Source organism: Pinus tabuliformis, chromosome X (assembly GCF_031772625.1).
Source record: "Pinus tabuliformis cultivar Carrire ecotype Pingquan chromosome X, CPIR1, whole genome shotgun sequence".
NCBI lineage: Eukaryota > Viridiplantae > Streptophyta > Pinopsida > Pinales > Pinaceae > Pinus > Pinus tabuliformis.
In genome coordinates, this window is record NC_142308.1 from 347,959,604 (window position 1) to 347,980,046 (window position 20,443).

The following is a 20,443-nucleotide window of genomic DNA, read 5'->3' on the forward strand; positions in this document are numbered from 1 at the left end:
GGTTTGTAGAGGCAGGCTTAGGAGGGTCTTGTGGCTCTCTCCTCATAGTACGGAGCAACACCTCCAATATGGCAGCACCTCAATATTCCAAAGGCTATTGGAGGTGCTTCATCTCAATGCAAATATTCTTTGTTTGTGTTACCTCCTCACTTCTAGGGGTAACTAGAGGAGATTTTTCTTTGATGATTTACGCCAGAGATAGTGGTCTTGATGATAACATCCAATTTCTCCATTGGCTGCAGCCCAAGACGCCTCTTATATCATGCTTGGCTCACTCATTGATGACTAGGGTGCCCCGACACACTTGAGTTAAATTTGTCCATTGCTTTAGTTCTTCCTCGCCACTTGAGTCCAACCATATTCGCCCGCTTTTTTTGCTTGGGAACTTGGAAGCTTTTGGGTTTTTGGGGGGTTTGTGCGAGCAAGGCCATTGCATGATAGGCTTGAGGCATGAATCGATAGTCATGTTAGGCTTGACATCAAGAGCAAGTGTTAGGAAGACTGGTTTAGTGGACCAACTATTGTATAACCCTATCCTCTACTGGATGAGCTTGAATTCTTAAGGTCCTTTGAAAGGTTCATCCCAATGCAAATTTGATGCTAGGGTCTAGTTTGTAAGAACCTTTCATGGTCATTATAAATGAAACTCCTTATGGGGGTAGTGATATGCTTTAGCCATAGTTGTATTGGGAGCTTGAGAAATTCAACCCATATTGGGCAAGGAAACTAAAGGTCTTTATCAACAGAAAAGTCATGATACCATGTACAAAAAATTACCAGGGCAAACTTGGAGACCTAGGATCTTTGATGCGAGATTTCAAACACATGGGTCGAGTCAAGTAGAGAAAACCCATGGTGAGACCACAAGTGTGGGTGTAGTGTCAACATTGTTGTTCCCACACCTCCCTAATCCATCATTGGATAATAGTCCTTGCGGAGGTTCATGTGGACTAATGTTGCAAACATCGACATGAGGATAAAGTTGACAATGGTATGAAAAACCAAAAAATCGTAAAAATTGAGAAAATATAATTAAAAATTGGCAAACATCGGCTAGGGCCGAAAATCATGATTTCAGTTTTTTTTTTTGTTATTTGTTGTTGTTTATGTATCTGGTTCTTGGTTCCTTTATTTCACAATAAAATTGAGATATTTGCAACACTAATGTGGACAAGGCCATTATAGGGTAGGCTTGATGCTTGAGTAGATAGTTATCGATATGGTGGTTTCGGTTTTGACACCAAGTGTTGGGTAGACTAATTTAGTGGATGAGTTATTGTATAACCCTATCCCTTCCAGGGTGAACTTGTATTCTTTAAGGTCTTTTGAAAGGTTAATGCTAACACAACTTGGATGTTGGGGCCTAGGCTTAAAGAACAATTCATGCTCATGACTGTTGAAATTCCCTAAAAGGGTAGAGACATGCTGTCTCCATAGTTGTATTGGGAGCCTGAGAAATCCAACTCAAATAGTTGTATTGGGAAGGAAATAGTGGGTGGGGGGGGGAGGGGGGTTTCTGGCAAGGCCATTGCAGGGGTAAGCTTGAACGATGAGTAGATAGTTATAACTTATTGATATAGTCGTTTGAGCTTTGACATCAAGAGCAAGTGTTAGGGAGATGATTTAGTGGACCATTTGTCGTATAATGCTATCCCCCTAGGATGAGCTTGAATTCCTTAAGGTCCTTTGAAAGGTTTGTCCTAATGCAAACTTGATGTCGGGGTCTAGGCTTATAGAACCATTCACGGTCATGACAAATCGAACTCCCTAAAGGGGTGGTGATGTGCTCTGGCCATAGTTGTATTGAGAAACTGGGAAATTCAACACAAATTAGGTGAGGCGGCTGAGTGGCTTTATCAGCAGAAAAGTCATGATACCATGTAGAAAAACCAACCAGGGTAATCTTGGAGGCCTAGGGACCTTGATGCAGCATTTCCATCACATGGGTTGAGTCATGAAACTGAGGCAGGAAAAAAACCCATGGTGAGACCACAGGTATGAGTGCAGTGCCAACATTGCTGTTCCACACATCCCTAACCCATCCTTACCCTCTTGACAAGTAGCCCCAAATGGAGCTTACCTGAAACTGATTACATAGACCATCATAATTAGGTTCAAAAAAATCAATATCAGGAAGGGGGGGGGGTCATTACCTTGTGATACACCTTTGCATCAAATTTTCAGGGAGTATTGGGGTTCCATTACAACTCTTCATACGTTCTCAACTCCAAACAGAACAATGGCTTTTCTGTGAGTGAGTAGGCCATAGTCCCCCCATCTGCCTTGTGACCATATCGTTGTGATCTAGCAGGCTAGCCAGGCCAATTCAATACACACAGTCCTTTATGCCGTCCAAAAACAAGTGAATTTTCTTAGATAATTTCCAGTTAAACTTTTTTTTTGGTAGCATTATGTAAGGAATATTAGGAGAACTTAAGCACAGCTGGTTAAATCAGTTCACTGAGTTTACTTCGCAGTGCTTACTCTGACTTGAATAAATTATCAGAGGAATTTTTAATGCTATCCCCCTAGGATGAGCTTGAATTCCTTAAGGTCCTTTGAAAGGTTTGTCCTAATGCAAACTTGATGTCGGGGCCTAGGCTTATAGAACCATTCACGGTCATGACAAATCGAACTCCCTAATGGGGTGGCGATGTGCTCTGGCCATAGATGTATTGGGAAACTGGGAAATTCAACACAAATTGGGTGAGGCAGCTGAGTGGCTTTATCAGCAGAAAAGTCATGATATCATGTAGAAAAACCATAGTTTTTAAAACCGGAACCGGTGACCGGACCGGTCCACTTAATGAACCGGTTTACCGACCGGAACCGGTCTAACCGGGACTGGTTTGGTCTAAATGAACCGGTTTTAAAAAAATACATTAAATAATTAATTTTTAATGAAACAAAACTATTTTTAAGATGTAAAACCATGATTCCAAGCCAATAGAGACAAATTATGCAAATTTTGCTCATTTATATACCATGTAAAGGTGAATATATCGAAATGGCACCGAGTGCAATACATATCATCGACAAAATAGCAAAATACATAAGAAATGAGGCTCTAAATGGCCTATAAAGTCCAAAAACAATGTTGCAAGCTATGAGGCCATTGGCCTACTACAAGTCTACAGTGTACACATGATCAATCATCAAGTTCATCACCACTACTAGACACAGGATCATCATCAGGAGCTACATAGACATCATCTGGTTCAGAGTCTGAGGATGCCCCAGCCTGATCTGCAACCACAATATCAATGCCACCAATGACAATAGAAGTGGACCTAATGGAAGCACGAGTTTGTCGACCTGCATGATTAGTGCCTTCCATTGGTTCTTTGCCTTTCCTTGATGCCGCTATTGATCATAGTTCTGATGCCACCACATAATCTGCTTCATTCCCCGCTAAAGCCATGTCGATATCAAAATCAGCCTCAAACACAGGTTCTTCAGTCTCCTCCACCCATTCTGATGTTGGATCAATATCGTCCAACACAATGGGATCTAGATCAGGGGTTTTGCTCATCATTTGGAGCTCCGATTGCATTTATTGTTTACCCCCAAACCATGAAATCCTGAAAACCATTAAGTCTGCCGAATTTTTAGTGAAATCTAAAATTTTAGTTTCTCCATATGAAATCCAATGAGGTCGAAACCACTCTCAAACATCCTGAGTCATTTCATGGTAATGTTAAAAATTTAAGTAAAAGGATGAAAATGTCATTTTCATCCTTTTACTTTAAGAATTTAACATTACCATTAATTGCCAACATTGTTAGGGTTGAAAGTTGAAACACCCTTAGTTTCCCCCCAAAACCCCTGAAACACAGTAAAAAATATGCTTTTTTAACTTTACGGTGGGCGTGCCTAAAACCGGTCGGTTTAGGACAGAACCGGCCGGTTCCGGACAGAACCGGCCGGTTCCGTCCTAAACCGGCCGGTTCCCTCCTAAACCGGCTGGTTTTCACTGGTTAGGGCAAAAAAATGGAGAAATGGGCATTCAAACCGGGTTTTTTGGCTGGTTTAGACCGGTGGGCTTGCTAACCGGCCGGTTAGATCGGTAACCGGTTTTTAAAAATGGTTTTTAAAACTATGAGAAAAACCAACCAGGGTAATGTTGGAGGCCTAGGGACCTTGATGCAGGATTTCCATCAAATGGGTTGAGTCATGAAATTGAGGCAGGAAAAAAACCCATGGTGAGACCACAGGTATGAGTGCAGTGCCAACATTGCTGTTCCACAGGTATGAGTGCAGTGCCAACATTGCTGTTATTCTACCATCCTTACCCTCTTGACAAGTAGCCCCAAATGGAGCTTACCTGAAACTGATTACATAGACCATCATAATTAGGTTCAAAAAAATCAATACCAGGAGGGGGTGGGGGGTCATTACCTTGTGATACACCTTTGCATCAAATTTTCAGGGAGTATTGGGGTTCCATTACAATTCTTCATACATTTTCAACTCCAAGCAGAACAATGGCTTTTCTGTGAGTGAGTAGGCCATAGTCCCCCCACCTGCCTTGTGACCATATGGTTGTGACCTAGCAGGCCAGCTAGGCCAATTTAATACACACAGAGTGGGCAATAACTCTGCATCAAACCCAAAAGATCACAGTCCTTTATGCCGTCCAAAAACAAGTGAATTTTTTTTAGATAATTTCCAGTTAAACTTTTTTTTTGGTAGCATTATGTAGGAATATTAGGAGAACTGAAGCACAGCTGGTTAAATCAGTTCACTGAGCTTACTTCGCAGTGCTTACTTTGACTTGAATAAATTATCAGAGGAATTTTTGCATATATCTGTCGGATATCATCACGTGAAGTTTGATCACAGAGAAAGTTTCTACCCTCTGCCACTGGATTATGAAAACAATAACAGGAGCCTATTACCTATTTCACAGCCAGACCGCTATGTTAACTGGTGGCCAGGTTTCAACCTTCAGTCCTTCATTCTTCTAACTGATGTGCAGTAGTAGTTGCCTGTATCTGAAAATAGTTCTTCTTATGCTTGGATTCAACACTTGGATCAAGAGCTAACCCAGCAAAATTTCTTCCTTGGCTACAACTCTTGAAGTTTACAACCTGTCAGGAAGCCTTTACCATATTCTTTTCTACTGTTCTTTCCAGATCAAAATACTGCAAAAGTGCAAGGAGTGAAGGAAAATAGAATGGATGCATCATCTGGAGTTCTTTAAAGGTGCATGAACTTGTGATGGGCCAAGATTCTTTTCAGGCTGCAAATCAACCTGAGAAACTTCTCAAACATCTATTATTTGGTAGGAATAAACAAATTAGATTCCTGTGCAGGTACTTTTGGTGTTGGTGTTCATTCTACATACAACAGTTGACAAAATCCAAAATTGACTTTAGTATTTCCAGCCACCTTGAGTGTCTTCCTCCTTTCCTTTTTCAAGTCGTGTCTTTCAATCTTGAGTGAAATTTTTTCATTGTATTTTAATCAATATTCAGTTTTCTTCCCCAGCTATCAGTGGTACCTCAGAGGGAAAACTTTTAAGGATCCGTAATTTTCTTCTGGATGACTCTTTATAATTTTCAAACTGAAAATATTAACTACAGATATTTGGCGATACTTTTGTGAATGTTTTTAAATTCTAAGGACTTCATATATTTTATAAATGATCTGACAAATTTTACCATCATATGATTTCATCCTAAAGATATTTGGGTGAATATTCATTTTGAATTGGTAAGTATTTTTGGGAAAAAAAATGAAAAATATCCAAATGGCGAATATTAGCCCCTAAAATTTTGCTGGCCTCTTTGATGTAACTACATCTGTTACACATCTGGCACAGGGATATTTATAATTTCTGAAGAAGCCGTGATGAGAGCAATGCCTTTGTAAAATTACATCCAACTGGTGAAGAAAGGATAATGGAGATTATTGCATCTAATTCCACTCATAGAAGAAAAGAAAAAAGATCTTAAGTGCAGAAGGAAAACGATTGCCAATCCCTTATTGTGCTTATCACTGTTGCAAACATCGTGATATTATTGCGATGTTTCAATTTTATCACTGAAATGATAATAGCACCCACAAATATCGCAATATTCTCTTAGATATTGTGATATTATTGTGTGACGAGTGAAAATATCGACCATTTGCGAACAGATGTGCATAAAAGTTATATTTTTCGACTATTATATCTCTCTTTTTTGTTTTCGTAATTTTCACGATACTTTGCAATATTTTCCTGATGTGGACAATATTTTGTTTTTTGGACCTTTTTCAACTCTGGTGCTCATTGCATACATGTCTTGCTTAAAGCCTCCAATTTATTTGTATGCAACATGACATTAACAATTTGTTATTTTTATTTAATGATTCTGTGATTAGCGATTCAAGCCGATTGGATCTTTATATATTTATCATTGATTTGAACTCAAAATGTGCTTCAATTTTCTTGAAACAACCCTAAAGTAGATTAGGACCCGCTGACTGGATCTTTATATATTTATCATTGATTTGAACTCAAAATGAGCTTCAATCTCCTTCAAGCAGTGTAGATTAAGTTTGTCCCTTTAGTCTTGTCTTAAAAGGTAGGGTAATTGATGCTTTCAATCGTATGGGGCATAAAGGGTTTCATGATTTCCCTTCCCTTGAAGCCTTTTTTTTCATTTGTATTTATCATCCATCAACTTTTGTTCTGTATTTTCCAAGTAATGTTATAGTTGATTGGTTCAAACTTCAAAGAGTAGGAAGTGACAGATTTCCTGTGTCTAATTTGATCACAGAAAAAATGAATATGTAGATGGTTAAAACTTTATGAGTAGTCCAGGAATGTCCATGTTGTAAAATGCAAGAATGACCATCCATATATACAATCATAGTTTCTGTATTCATACTCAACTTGTACTTGCCAAGGAAGGTTACTTGGCATACATGGCATTCTCACACTTGGCAGTACAAAAAACACAAAATCATTTTAATGCAGTGAAAAGTTACTGACGATTATGGAGAATACGGACTCGAGATACTATGCATACTTGGCAAGTACTAGCCAGTACTCACGAGCATGTCAGCTATGTATAAAATGTCTTTTCAAGTATTGCAGATGGCATTTTTGAATGGAAAATCCACCCTTAAATGGCTGCCTTTCTACATATTGCAGAATTACCAAACGACCAATTTCAGCTCTAGTAGAAATAGCTTTTTCATAATTCTTTTATTTTCTTTAATTATTATGATCTATTATTTTTTTATATTTTTCTAAATTACGAATACTGATTACTTAAGTTGATATTGTTAACCTGTAGCTTACCTGTAGCAAATAATAGTCACAAAAGCTCACTTGCCTCTTCATACTGGCATATGCTGGAATCCAATTTACTGGAAGTCATATTTTCCCGTTATCTGAAATTTTTTACAGCTTTCAATATTTTTAATGAAGCATGTAGCTGTTGAAATAATATGTGTTTTTGAAAGGGTAATAGGTGGATTTACATTCCTATTGATTTTAGTATATAGCAGGATAGAATACTGATTAGTTTAATATTACCATTGTAGAAAATGAAAGTTGGGGACTCCACTTGCACTATTTAATCTTTCACATGAATTGTAAATTAAGTACAGAACTCTACAATATGTGGCTTTTGATAGGTTTTGTGATATGTTCCCAAATTGGTGTTTCTAAATTCACGGTATTTCCCTGCAGGAAAGAGAGATGTCAAAGTGAAAGCTCTGGAGGTTGCTGAAGTTGCAAAACGAATGGAAGAGAAAAAAGAACATGAACGCAAAATGAGGAAAGAGTTAGCAAGGCGTGGTGAACATGAAAAGAACTTTCAGGAGAAACCCAAAGAAGAACGTAACAGAGGGGAGAAAGAAGGAGAAGAAACCATAAGGGCCACCAGTGATTGCAGTAACAAATCAATATCAAATGGTGTGGTGAGAAAAAAGCCAGTTGGATGTGCTTTGCCAAAATCTCATGCAGAGAATTCTTCTCAGTTAGACACCTCTGCTTATGGTGTTGATTTGAAGTTAAAAAGAGCCTTAGAGGCAAAGACTAAATTGGAACAAGAAAAACTGAGAAAATTGGAAGAGGAGCAAAGGCGGAAAGAGGAAGAACGGAAGAAGAAAGAAGCTGAACTTGCAGCAAAAAAGAGGAAAAGGGAAGAGATAGAAAGGAGAGATCGTGAGGAAAAGAGGAAGCGATTAGAAGAGGCACATAGGCAGCAGAAGGAGACTGAAGAGCAACTACGTGCAGATAAGGAAGTGAAAGAACAAAGGCGGAGAGCTCTGGTATATACAGTATATCTCATAAATGTATTTTCTACATTGATGCGTTTAGTTATACAAAGATGTGAACTAAATCCTTGCACATTTTGGAACAGGATGAATATGAGCGGAAGAGGAAGGCAATGGAGGAAGAGGCAAAGAAGCAACGACGTATAGAAAAAGAAAAGGAAGCTGCCGAGCGCAGACGACGACTAGAGGAGGATGCAAAGGCTATTAAATTCACATTGAAGGATGCAAAACATTTGGAGGAAACCCATCAGCAGCATGAAGCAACACATGAAGCCCACAAGGCAAATGCTGGGAAGGTATCAAGGATCAGATTACTTGGCTCAGATCCTGCAATGCGGTATCAATATGTTAGTAACTTAGTGGTGATAACTAGAGAGGAAGGAAGTTTGGAAATTGCTTATATAGGCTAGATCTGTATTCAGTTCTTTGTTTTATAATGTGACACTTAGGACTTCTTTTTTGCTACTTAATTACAGGTATCAAGCATGTGCAATAGTTTTTCAAAAAGTAAACATGAAACAGAAGGGCAGTCGATGCCAGGCATTAACAAAATGTTACTCCAATCAATTGAGCCTGACATTAATATTCAATCATATGAGATATCACCCTATAAAGGTTCAGATGAAGATGATGACGATGAAGATGCTGCTCCAGGAAAATTTATACCACTCTGGGCAAGGTAGTTGATTATTCTCGTAAAAGTTTGTTTTTTGAACAGCTTTGAGTTTCCTTTTGGGATCCTTGCCTCATTTTTCTTGTTGCAGGAAGGAGAATTTGATTCAACATCTCACTAGTCAACAATATATTGACCCTGATGAGATATTTACCGGTGCAAAAACTTGCAGTTTGAATGAAGGTAAGTACCTAGAAGTTTTGAAATAATGATTCCTTGTTTTGAAGGATTTCATTAACAGGATTCACCTCTTTACTCATGTCCTGAATTGCATAGAGGAGCCTTATCTTTTTTACTTTTTCTTTATATGAGCATTAAGCAATAGATGCACATATATTGAGTTCTTTTTCAATGAGCCTGATCTATGAAAATATATTAATTTTATTTTTAACGGCCTGGTTTATGACATTTATGCAGATAGGACTTACCATTGCATCTTCACTTGATTTTGCAGTATTTGGGACTAATGGATCATTGAGGAGAACAGACTTCAATAGGCGTAGCAAAAGTGGTGAATGGCTTGCGGATAAGTTTACATGGAAAGAAGAATATCAATATAAGTTGCAGATGGGATACATAAATAAGGGCTAATAAATATTGTTAAATCGATTCAAGATATCTTTCTGCTTATTCATCTTCTTCAAGTCTTCCTTCGCTTTTGCAAGCTGCTTTGTAAGTGAAGGATGCTGTAATAAAAATTTATGGGGCTAATTTTCTGGCACCCTTTCTGTACTATCCTTTTCTTTTCCTCTGCCTTGACCGTAACATGTACAAACATCACCAAGATTTCAGCTGCTGATGTTTGTCTGTTTGCTTATTTGTAGCCTCCAATTTGAAATAGCTAAAAGCATATGGCACTGTGGCAGTTATTTGTGGCCATCATTTATTTGTATGACATTTTACAGGCAACCTAACATTTATCCGCTTCTCTCTTGCTATGGAGAATTTCACAGGCAGTGTTCCAGGAACGGCCAAATTGTAATTAATACAAAGTTTTCATTAGCATGTCCCAAAGCTAATGCACTACTGTACATAAAGCATGTTTTGGATTTACATGGAATCTTTCTTTATTTACATACTGTTGTGGCAAAATTTCCCTCTTTGCCCTTTGTTATGTTTCAATGCATATGACTGGCATCATTGGTTCTCTTGGGTACTGAACCATAAATGCAGCATTTCTTTTTGTTTTTTGTTACACGAAGATGGCTGCGGCAACCTTTAGTCTTTTAGGTTTTCGAGAATGACAAATTTGGTGGCATTTGAATGGTATTTTAAATGGCAGATTCGAAAGTTCTTTGGAGGCAATTTTTTTGGGGTAAAACAGAGCTAAATGTCGAAAATTTAAAGTACACAAAATTTTTAATATTAAATAATGTATTATATTTGGGCTAAAGTAACACCAAATTATATTCTTTTTGATATAAATATAATTGATTTTCTAATACAAAAGAAGGGGGTCCTTGGCTCTTTTCACATGTGCAGGCGTTCGAGTTCAGGTTAAATTTTCCACCCTCAAAAAAGATTTAGATCAATTTTTGCTTGCACACGCAGCAAAGTTCGAGGATGGAGATCTAGGGCATTTTCCTCCAATAACAGCAAAGAAGCAAAATTCCCATAGGAAAATTTTGAGAAGCAATGGAGGGCAATCTTCATCATATAATGCTAGAATAGTGAGTTTTTCCTGGCATAATAAAGTGTATTCCCTGCTAAACCTTTGGGCCTCCATCCAGTAATCGTTCTGTTGAAAACTAAATTTTATAATTTTTCCTTTCAAGAAAGAAAAAACGAATTTATATTCAACATGAACACTAATACATTCAGCAGGTGCTTTGGCACTTTTATAAATTTTAGGAAAAATAGTTTTTTGAATAGGTTATGCTATTTCGTAACTTTATTTGGATATTTGGATTGTTTTAGGGCATATGATAAATGCTACAGAATTTTGTTTACTGCAAGTAATCACTGTGAATGATCAGATTTATCTGTAGGCCATATGGTGCACCCCTTTACAAGCAAAGCAGTGGGATAACAACATTTTCCACTAGCAATTCATCTGATATCTATATAACAAGTATAGCAGTAGAATAACAAAATTTTCCACTAGCAATTCAGTATGTGTGTGCTAATACATTCAGCAGGTGCTTTGGCACTTTTATAAATTTTAGAAAAAGTAGTTTTTTGAATAGGTTATGCTATTTCGTAACTTTGTTTGGATATTTGGATTGTTTTAGGGCATATGATAAATGCTACAGAGTTTTGTTTACTGCAAGTAATCACTGTGAATGATCAGATTTATCTGTAGGCCATATGGTGCGCCCCTTTAAAAGCAAAGCAGTGGGATAACAACGTTTTCCACTAGCAATTCATCTGATATCTATATAACAAGTATAGCAGTAGAATAACAGAATTTTCCACTAGCAATTCAGTATGTGAATTTGATAACAGAATAACCCATTTACATATTTTCCACCATCAATTCAATATGTGAATTTGTTAAAATTGGCAACTAGGGCCAAATTCCACTTTGGACAGCTCCTTTGGGGAAGATAATTGTAGCATTAAATTCCTCTTTTCGAGAGGACCAAAATCGATCTAAAGATCGTCAAATTTGGATAAGTAAAAGTGGGTTTTTGAATTTATTCTCACACTAAAATTATCAAGGTCGGCCTTATCTCTATGTTGACTCAACAGATCCATAGACACGTCTCTTGACCCTTTACCGAATTGTATAAATAGGGGTGCTTCCACCCTCATTTGGAGACATCCTAAGAGAAACTCGCACTACAAAGGATTTCTGTTTGGCTGCAGATTAGGAGCATCCTAGACAAGGAGGAGAGGACGGGTTCTAAAGCCTTTTCCAAGACTGGTTGAATGCCGAGTTAGCCTTACAGCCGGGCCGAGTAATAGAGGGTGTTTTGCGGATTGTCTGGGCATGTTTTGGGTCTGGTTTTGAAGCATTTTTGTGAGCAGATCCTTGGTAATGAGGCTGCAGTCCTGTACTGAAGCTTAAAGGAGGGTTGAACCCTACATCACTGTTTGGAGGAGGGCCGTGAGTCTGCACAGTGGGCTGGGAGTAGCCCTACTAGCCAGCGAAGTATAGAGGAGCCTCACAGAAGTAGCCGCAGCTGTTAGAAGTATTCTTGAGCAGTAGATTAGGGCTGAAGATGTCTGGTGATTAGCCCTAACCAGGCCGAGACCATAAGCAGAAGGAGCTGACCCGAACAGTGAAGCATGAAGGTATGTGCGTGATTTGTTCCTTGGTGTTGGGTCCAAGTTTTGGATCAGATTGGATGGAGGTCCTATTTGGACAGTGATTTTGCCATCCTCATCTTCAGTTAAGAAGGCCGCATATATATTCAGGATTGAGCTGCTTTTGAAGTCCGGTAAGTGGCTGCATCATTCAGAAGAGCAGACTTGACTGGGTTATCTCCTTGACATCTGGATAATGGTATTGCTCAACATATTGGCAAGTCAATTTGACTTTATGTGTACTCTCTCTCATTCTCTGCTGAACATTTGATCATAATAATAAGAAGAATTGATCAAGGGTTTTCCCCTTCTTGGGGTTTTTCCCTGGCTTGTGCCATATTCATGTGTTCTCTTGTCTTGGCTTGTCCTCTGTATTATTTATTTATGTTCTTGCCTCAGTTAATATCAATGTGATAATAATCGATGTGCTTCTAATAAAAATGGATTGATGTCTATGAAAGATTGAAGTAACTGTCCTTAGCAAGAACATGTTAATCAAAATTTAACATGGTATCAGAGCTAGGTGAGGTCAAGCCCAAGCAAGAGTAAGATCGATCACCAATTCTGTGTGGGCTCCTTTCTCGTCAAGATCAGTCATATAATTTTGATCAGCTTGTATGGTACAGTTCGAGGTCAAATTTTGCTTATGATCTATGGCATCTTCACTTGGTAAGCTCAGATATCAAATCTGCATGACTTGGCACTAGGGCCTATCCTCACATAGCAGAGTTCATTAATTTCGCATGGCATGGACCATTAACTATGCATGGCACATGATCTTACCATGATATCCCTGTTATGGCTTCATGGTTATGTTTATTTCTTGCAAGGGTTTCATTGAAGATTTCTGTTGTTATTCAACCATCCTACAATAGATTTGAGGCTGCAATTAATGGACAAATTTGAAGCAGGTCTGAAGTCTGTCCAGGAAGTTTGCATGACGATCAAGGGTCTGTCCAGGAAGTTTGCATGACAATCAAGGGATAAATTCTCGTTCCTTTGAATCTGATTCCAAGACGGTCTGTTGAAGGACTTGTTCGACCTAGTCTTCTCTCACAGAATCTTGAGAAACCCGCAAATCTGAAGCTGTGTTCTGTGCCTAAGGGTTTAACACTTCTTGTGTTTTTCAACCCTCTGCTAGGGCTAGCTCCTAAGCAGTTTCGGATCCACTATTTATACAGACCTAAGACTCAAATAGTGGCCTAACAATATAAGCCTGCAGCCGAGTATAGCCCTGCAAACGGATTTCTGGGTTTGGTTTCATTTGCCAATGGTTTCATTAGCATTCAAGTCATCGACCTGTGGTGGATCTGAGATAGGGCAGTCGGATCTGAAGTATGAATCAAACATTTGTGGTAACGTTATCTTCCAAAGTATTGATCTTATGATGAAGTTTGTGCTAATATTTCGAGGGCTGGTCCGTAAGTTTACTTAAGCCTAAACTCTGTGCAAGAATTCATCACCAAGCAGCTTGAATCGGCCCCTCTCGTGGCATCCACTAGTGGCACTTGTGTGGCAACTGTACTATTAGTGATCAAGGCTCCTTATTGATAAAAAGAGGCACCAAAATCTGAATACGTTGGAGAATTTCAGCCCCATAAATTGTTGCAGACCTGAGGTGTAACCTCTCTGGAAAGTTTCAACCTGTTATGGCACACGATAATATTGCAAACTCCAGGTGTCTTTTGTTGAAGAAGATTTATCTACTTTACTCCAACCACTACACACACTTCTTGTGGTGTCTCCTGGGAGCATCCAAGGTATGTTTTGATTCTTGTAGGCAAAGCCCTCAACAGTAAGTCATTTCAAGCAGAGTTTATGTGAAGTCCTGACCTATGTACATCTGAAGATTGATCACTCATCAATATTAATTTGTACTTGAATCTTCCGTTGATATGATGAGAAGTATGGGGAAGTTGTATTGCTCCTGGTTTTGAACACTGCATATTGCACAGATTTTGCTTTAGTCTACAGCAAATCTTGACAGAATATTCATCTCCAGCATTAAGAACGAAGGGGATAATCATAGCGAAAGGAGAATCTCCTTGTATCTGTGTATGTCGCTGCAACAAATCTATAGTCAGATCAAAGCCTGTAACCTGGAGGTGATTTAAGTCCAGCATAAGTCTTTTGAGCATTTTATTTTTAATTCTGTTGCAGGGCATCATGGTTGTGCATATGTTGTTTTACTCAAGACAGAACTAAGTCTAGTATGACCTCTTCTGTCAGAATGCCATTCTTTATAAGTCCTCAGATCGTTGGTGCTGAGGTATGTTGTAGGCACATATGCTACAGAACAGAATGATCTTTGTAGCCATACTCCTCTTGGGAACTAGCCTGTATTGGAAAATCACATGCATACCCGTAAGGTGCCTGGCAACCACTGAAGAAGTATAAATCTTCTGGAGTAAAGAATCAGAGCTGAGGGGGTTCTATGATTGTCTCATCTTCATCAATTTTGTTTCCAATTGTATCTGAGATAGAAGAAATGATGACTGTTGAAGGATAATATAATGAGTACCTTTGGAAAGGATATTTCTCAGTAAAATGTATGAGCTTTCTTCAGATGAGGTTCTAATCTAAAGACTGTTAAAAGGGACAGTATAAAGAAGCCTAGCACCTGATGGAACCATAGTCATTTTGGCACCTTTGGAAGTCTGAGCGGTTTCCTGTAACAGCCCTTATGTAAAAGACGTCAGAGGTACCTTAAAGAAAGATACAGATGCTTGAATAAGAAATCGTGAGTTAAGTAATTTGATGATTCAAGGCTAGATGATCAACCGAAGCATGGCTTCAGAGGAAGCAGCAAAATCTCTGAATATTTTTTTCTATCCAATTTTTTTTAATAAATGTAATCTATGTCAGGTATGATGACTCGATAATCTCTCTCAGCTCAGAAGGATAGGTTGCAGATATCTCGATGTTTATGTATGGAAGAGATATATTGATCAAAGTATAAACATACAGTGTCTGATGATGATGATCCTCGTATTTATCAATATAAGAAGAAGCTGACTCTTAAAGTCAAGGTGGAAGACCTTAACATGTTACATTGTTCAACTGCTGATCCCTGTTTATGTCTATGGATAAGCCTCATATGATGGACAGTTGCTTGCTGAGTTATCCCTGTGACTCTATTTATCTAGTGCACCATCTATCATTGCTTAAGTCTGAATTAACTAAGCAGCTAACATGGCCATTTGAGTAAACTCCACAACAGTCATTTATGCACATAGTACAGAGTAGGATTCAAAGAATTCCGTATTAACAACAGATACCACTTTATATGGTACAACAAAGGACATTCCTGTTCATGGAAGAACTCTAAATACTAAATTCCTGTTCATTGATACTAAATGGATGGATCTTACAATGAGCAGGCTGCCAGATAGACACTCTGCACTCTGAAAGACAAGCTTAGGCTTGTGGTTTCCCTGAGTAAGAGGGAGTAAAAATAGTTATCATGATATGCTAATCAGAGGATTGCGAAGTACTGCTAAGATTTTTGCTGTAAATATATATGTATATATATGCTGCTGGATGGAGTTATTGATGATTCGGTCAGCGATATCATCACGTAGATCTAGTCTTGATTTTCAGAAAGCAGCTGGCACTATTCCCTACATGAGGGAATCTTTGGTTAAGATTGAAGGCTCAGGTCACTTATTGAGCTATTGGTGCCATAGGGTGAGTGGTTCACCTTCCTCTATTGGTGCGTTGTGTACAGGGTGAGTGGTTCAGCGTCCTCTGTGATACCCCATGATGGATGACGTGTGTAGGGTGAGTGGTTCACCTTCCCCTACGATTGCTAACACATGTATGTAGGGAGAGTGGTTCATCTTCCCCCACTGTTGATGACATATGCATAGGATGAGTGGTTCACTTTCTCTTGTGGATAACCTAGTGAGATGCATATAGGCACTTGTTGACATGTCGGTGGGACGTGGTTCATTCTTACACCACATGTGGGATGCTCATTCCCTATGATTGATGGTTGACATGTTGGTGGGACGTGGTTCATCCTTTCCCCACATGTTGGATCCTTCCTACGATTGGTTTTTGTGACTTGTGTTTGTAGGATATGGTTTATCCTTTCCCCGTATGTGATTATAACTTATGTTTGTAGGACGTGGTTAATCCTTTCCCTACTCTTGGTGATTTGCATATGTAGGATGTGGTTCATCCTTTCCCTATGGGTGGTTGTGATGTGTGACTATAGGATGTGGTTCATCCTTTCCTACATGTGGTTGTGAGTAGGATGTGATTCATTTTTTCCCGGCTATTGATTTAGTACCATCCTATCCATGTAGTCCAGGGCACATGGGAAGCACCTCCCATTTGATCAATGAGTTGGGAAAAGTGGATAGGGACCATAGCACTGCTGATGGACGCATTGTGTATCGCTGTACTCCCTATGTCTAGGATGTATGATGTTTCTTCAACTTGATCTCTTGAGATCAAGTCCGATGGTTATTAGCATTGAATTTTGTTAGTGGAGAGTGCCAAGGTCTTGTGTCTCACTTTCGATCGATTCTTCGTTATTATTCATATCAGTGTTTAGCCAAGTAGAGTAGAGATGAGGTACAAAGATGGTTCATGACGACAAGTTGGCATGATAATCAATGATGATGGATGGATTGGCAAGTGGAATTCTCCCTAGTTGAGAGGGAGTGTTAAAATTGGAAACTAGGGCCAAATTCTACTATGAACAACTCCTTTGGGGAAGATAATTGTAGCATTAAATTCCTCTTTTCGAGAGGACCAAAATCAATTTAAATATCGTCAAATTTGGATAAGTAAAAGTGGGTTTTTGAATTTATTCTCACACAAAAATTATCAAGGTCGACCTTATCTCTATGAGGGCTCAACAGATCCATAGACGCGTCTCTTGACCCTCTATTGAATTGTATAAATAGGGGTGCTTCCACCCTCATTTGGAGACATCTCAAGAGAAATTCACACTACAAAGGATCTCTGTTTGGTTGCAGATTAGGAGCATCCTAGACAGGTTCTAAAGTCTTTTCCAAGACTGTTTGAATGTCGAGTTGACCTCACAGCTGGGCCGAGTAATAGAGGGTGTTTTGCGGACTGTCTAGTCATGTTTTGGGTCTGGTTTTGTAGCATTTTGTGAGCAGATCCTTGGTAATAATGCCACAGTCCTATTGTGAAGCTTAAAGGAGGGTCGAACCCTACATCTGTTTGGAGGAGGGCCGTGAGTCTGCATGGTGGGTTGGGAGTAGCCCTACTAGCCAGCGAGGTATATAGGAGCCTCACAGAAGGTAGCCACAACTGTTAGAAGTATTCTTGAGCCCTTGATTAGGGCTGAAGATGTCCGATGATTAGCCCTAACCAGGCCGAGACCATAAGCAAAAGAAGCTGACCTGAACAATGAAGCATGAAGGTATGTTCATGATTTGTTCCTTGGCGTTGGGTCCAAGTTTTGGATCATATTGGATGGAGGTCCTATTTGGACAATGATTTTTCCATCCTCATCTTCAGTTAATAAGGCCGCATATATATTCAGGATTGAGTTGCATTGGAAGTACAGTAAGTGGTTGCAACATTTAGAAGAGCAAACATCATTGGGTTATCTCCTTGACATCTGGATAATGGTATTGCTCAACATATTGGCAAGTCAGTTTGACTATATGTGTACTCTCTCTCATTCTTTGTTGAACATTTGATCATAATAAGAAGAAGAATTGATCAAGGGTTTTCCCCTTTTTGGGGTTTTTCCCTGGCTTGTGCCATATTCATGTGTTCTCTTGTCTTGGCTTGTCCTCTGTATTATTTATTTATGTTCTTGCCTCAGTTGATGTCAATGTGATAATAATCGATATGCTTCTAATAGAAATGGATTGATGTCTATGAAAGATTGAAGTAACTGTCCTTAGCAAGAACATGTTAATCAAAACTTAACAGAATTTGATAACAAAATAACCCATTTACAAGCTATGGTCAATTACAATTGTTGGTGCCAACGGATAAGTAAATATCAACTTGGTACCGATAGGACAACAATGGTTTATTTGTGAAATATTTTTCCAGAGCTACTGCAAGAGCTCTTAGCCTAATGAACGTTGAAGCCTGAAGGGCATGCGAAAATGTCGACACATTCCAACGCGTTATTGATGGATTATTCATCCTCCTTTATGGTAAGGAAAGAATCTTGAAGAAGTTTATTGATTACTTGCTGTGAGTTTGGCCTAGGGAGGGAAGCTAATTCCCTTGATTTTTCCTTGGCTAGCTTTCTAGTAAAGCAGATATAGTCGACAACTTTAGTTGCAATGACAAAGTTTAGGGTTTGTGGGCATCCTTGGGCTTCAATTATAACAGGTATTTCTTCTTGGGTTTTGTTATTGGTTTTCCCTGTTATAGATAGGGTGCAAGTATTTTGATTTGTTTCTAAATGTTGAGTATGGATGTTGAACATTGGTTGGTGTGTAGAAATGATGTTGTAGCATGATGTAAAGTGAGGCACCACGCTACCACGAGGAAGAAGAGAGTGTTGTTGTCTCTTGGTTTAGATAAAAACAAAGAAACTCTAGGATAGAGGAAGAGGTGGTAAAACCACTAGGTTAATTAGGGTTTTAGGGTTGCATATGTGACTTAGGGATGTAGATTAATTATGCTAATTCAATTAGATCCCAACAAGTAGAAAATGACAACTAATTGACAAAGGAAAGTAAACTAATCTAGGTAGTTTAGATAAAAACCAAGAAAGTCTAGGATAGAGGAATACGTGGGAAGACCACTAGGTTAATTAGGGTTTTAGGGTTGTATATGTTACTTAGGGATGTAGATTAATTATGCTAATTCAATTAGATCCCAACAAGTAGAAAATGATAACTATTTGACAAAGGAAAGTAAACTAATCTAGGTAGTTTAAATAAAAACCAAGAAACTCTAGGATAGTGGAAGAGGCGGTAAGGCCACTAGGTTAATTAGGGTTTTAGGGTTGCATATGTGACCTAGGGATGTAGATTAATTATGCTAATTCAATTGGATCCCAACAAGTAGAAAATGACAACTAATTGACATTGGATAGAGTGTGATGGATGCTCAATCGGGTACCCATTACTTTATCTTACAAGCAACACCAGATGGGATGGATGGATCAACCTTACCCTTGAATTTATTACTCCCCCTAGTTGATGGATGGAGTGCTGCCCAATCTGAAGCCAGGAAAGGAAGAGGAAGGAATATTAGTAGGGGACGACATCTATAAGAAGCCCTTACCTTTTTCCAACCCACCCACCCAAGCAAGCACAGGCAAGAGCCGGAACAACAATAGGTTGAACTTAAATTCCTAAAAGAAGGCTTTATTTCTAAATAAATTGCACTTTCTAAGTTGAGAAGGTTTTTCAAACTCATGCAACGAAACTTAGTGGTTACTTCGAACCAGGTAGTCCATTGATTGATCGCTAAATATATCCAACGACATCCCGCTTGCCATTTCTTTCTTCCTTGCCTAACGTGCTAGGCACACTCTCAAGCGTATGGCGGGTAAACTTGAACTCAATCACCACTATTTGTCTTGTAGCATATGGGGGACCTAACCTCACATAACCTCAAATAACATAACATCACTTTCTCTCATTTGGTCGCAACTTAACAATAAATCACTATCTCATCTGGTGTTGACTTGGAAACACATTATATCTCGCACATGGTAGTTCGATCAGTGCCAAGTTCTTGGGGGCCTCCGGCCTCCTCGATCGGGTCTATATCTCGGTGCAATCAGTCCTAAATATATCAAATCTCTCTCAAGTGAACACGAAGTGGGATAAAAATATATAATGCGATGTGATATATAAGACTCGTTGGTGATATTGGTGGACGTGTACTTGGCGGGTGCCTTATCAGACTGGGTAGGGTTGGACTTATGTGGAATGATTTGTAAAGCCACTACTGTTAGTTGCATATGAAGCTCAAATTGTGAACAACTTATGTAATGCTTCATTCATCATTGCATCCATTCAAAGTAGGTACCTTTGTTTTGCAGTGGTTAGTTTTGGTATGGGGAGCTCTATCTCTCTCAGTGGGTATGTGGGAACAATGGAGACTTTTCCTTTCTCTCGTCTGATGGAGAACATGAAATGCTTGGAGTAGTTAGGGGAATGGGTGCTATCACAACTTAACACTGGTACTACACATCACGCGCCTCCCTGAAGGCATTGCCTGGACCAATGTGAATTCCACCACTATTTGACCAGCATGAATGAAAAACCCTGACTAGTGTGAATG

General features: G+C 39.0%; 1 protein-coding gene across 2 annotated transcripts in view; it reads left to right on the forward strand.

Annotated features, from left to right (window-relative positions):
• LOC149139893 (uncharacterized) overlaps window positions 1-10,017 on the forward strand; it is a 26,171-nt gene extending 16,154 nt beyond the window's left edge. Inside the window, exons 2-6 of one of the 2 annotated variants that reach the window (XM_089446319.1) lie at window positions 7,685-8,268; window positions 8,361-8,621; window positions 8,751-8,953; window positions 9,039-9,130; window positions 9,402-10,017. In XM_089446319.1, the coding sequence (XP_089302445.1) occupies window positions 7,685-8,268; window positions 8,361-8,621; window positions 8,751-8,953; window positions 9,039-9,130; window positions 9,402-9,538 (1,277 nt within the window). In that variant the 3' untranslated portion in view covers window positions 9,539-10,017. The remainder of the gene's footprint in view (window positions 1-7,684; window positions 8,269-8,360; window positions 8,622-8,750; window positions 8,954-9,038; window positions 9,131-9,401) is intronic. The other variant, XM_089446320.1, reaches the window with a different exon arrangement.
• The last annotated feature ends 10,426 nt before the right edge of the window (window positions 10,018-20,443 follow it).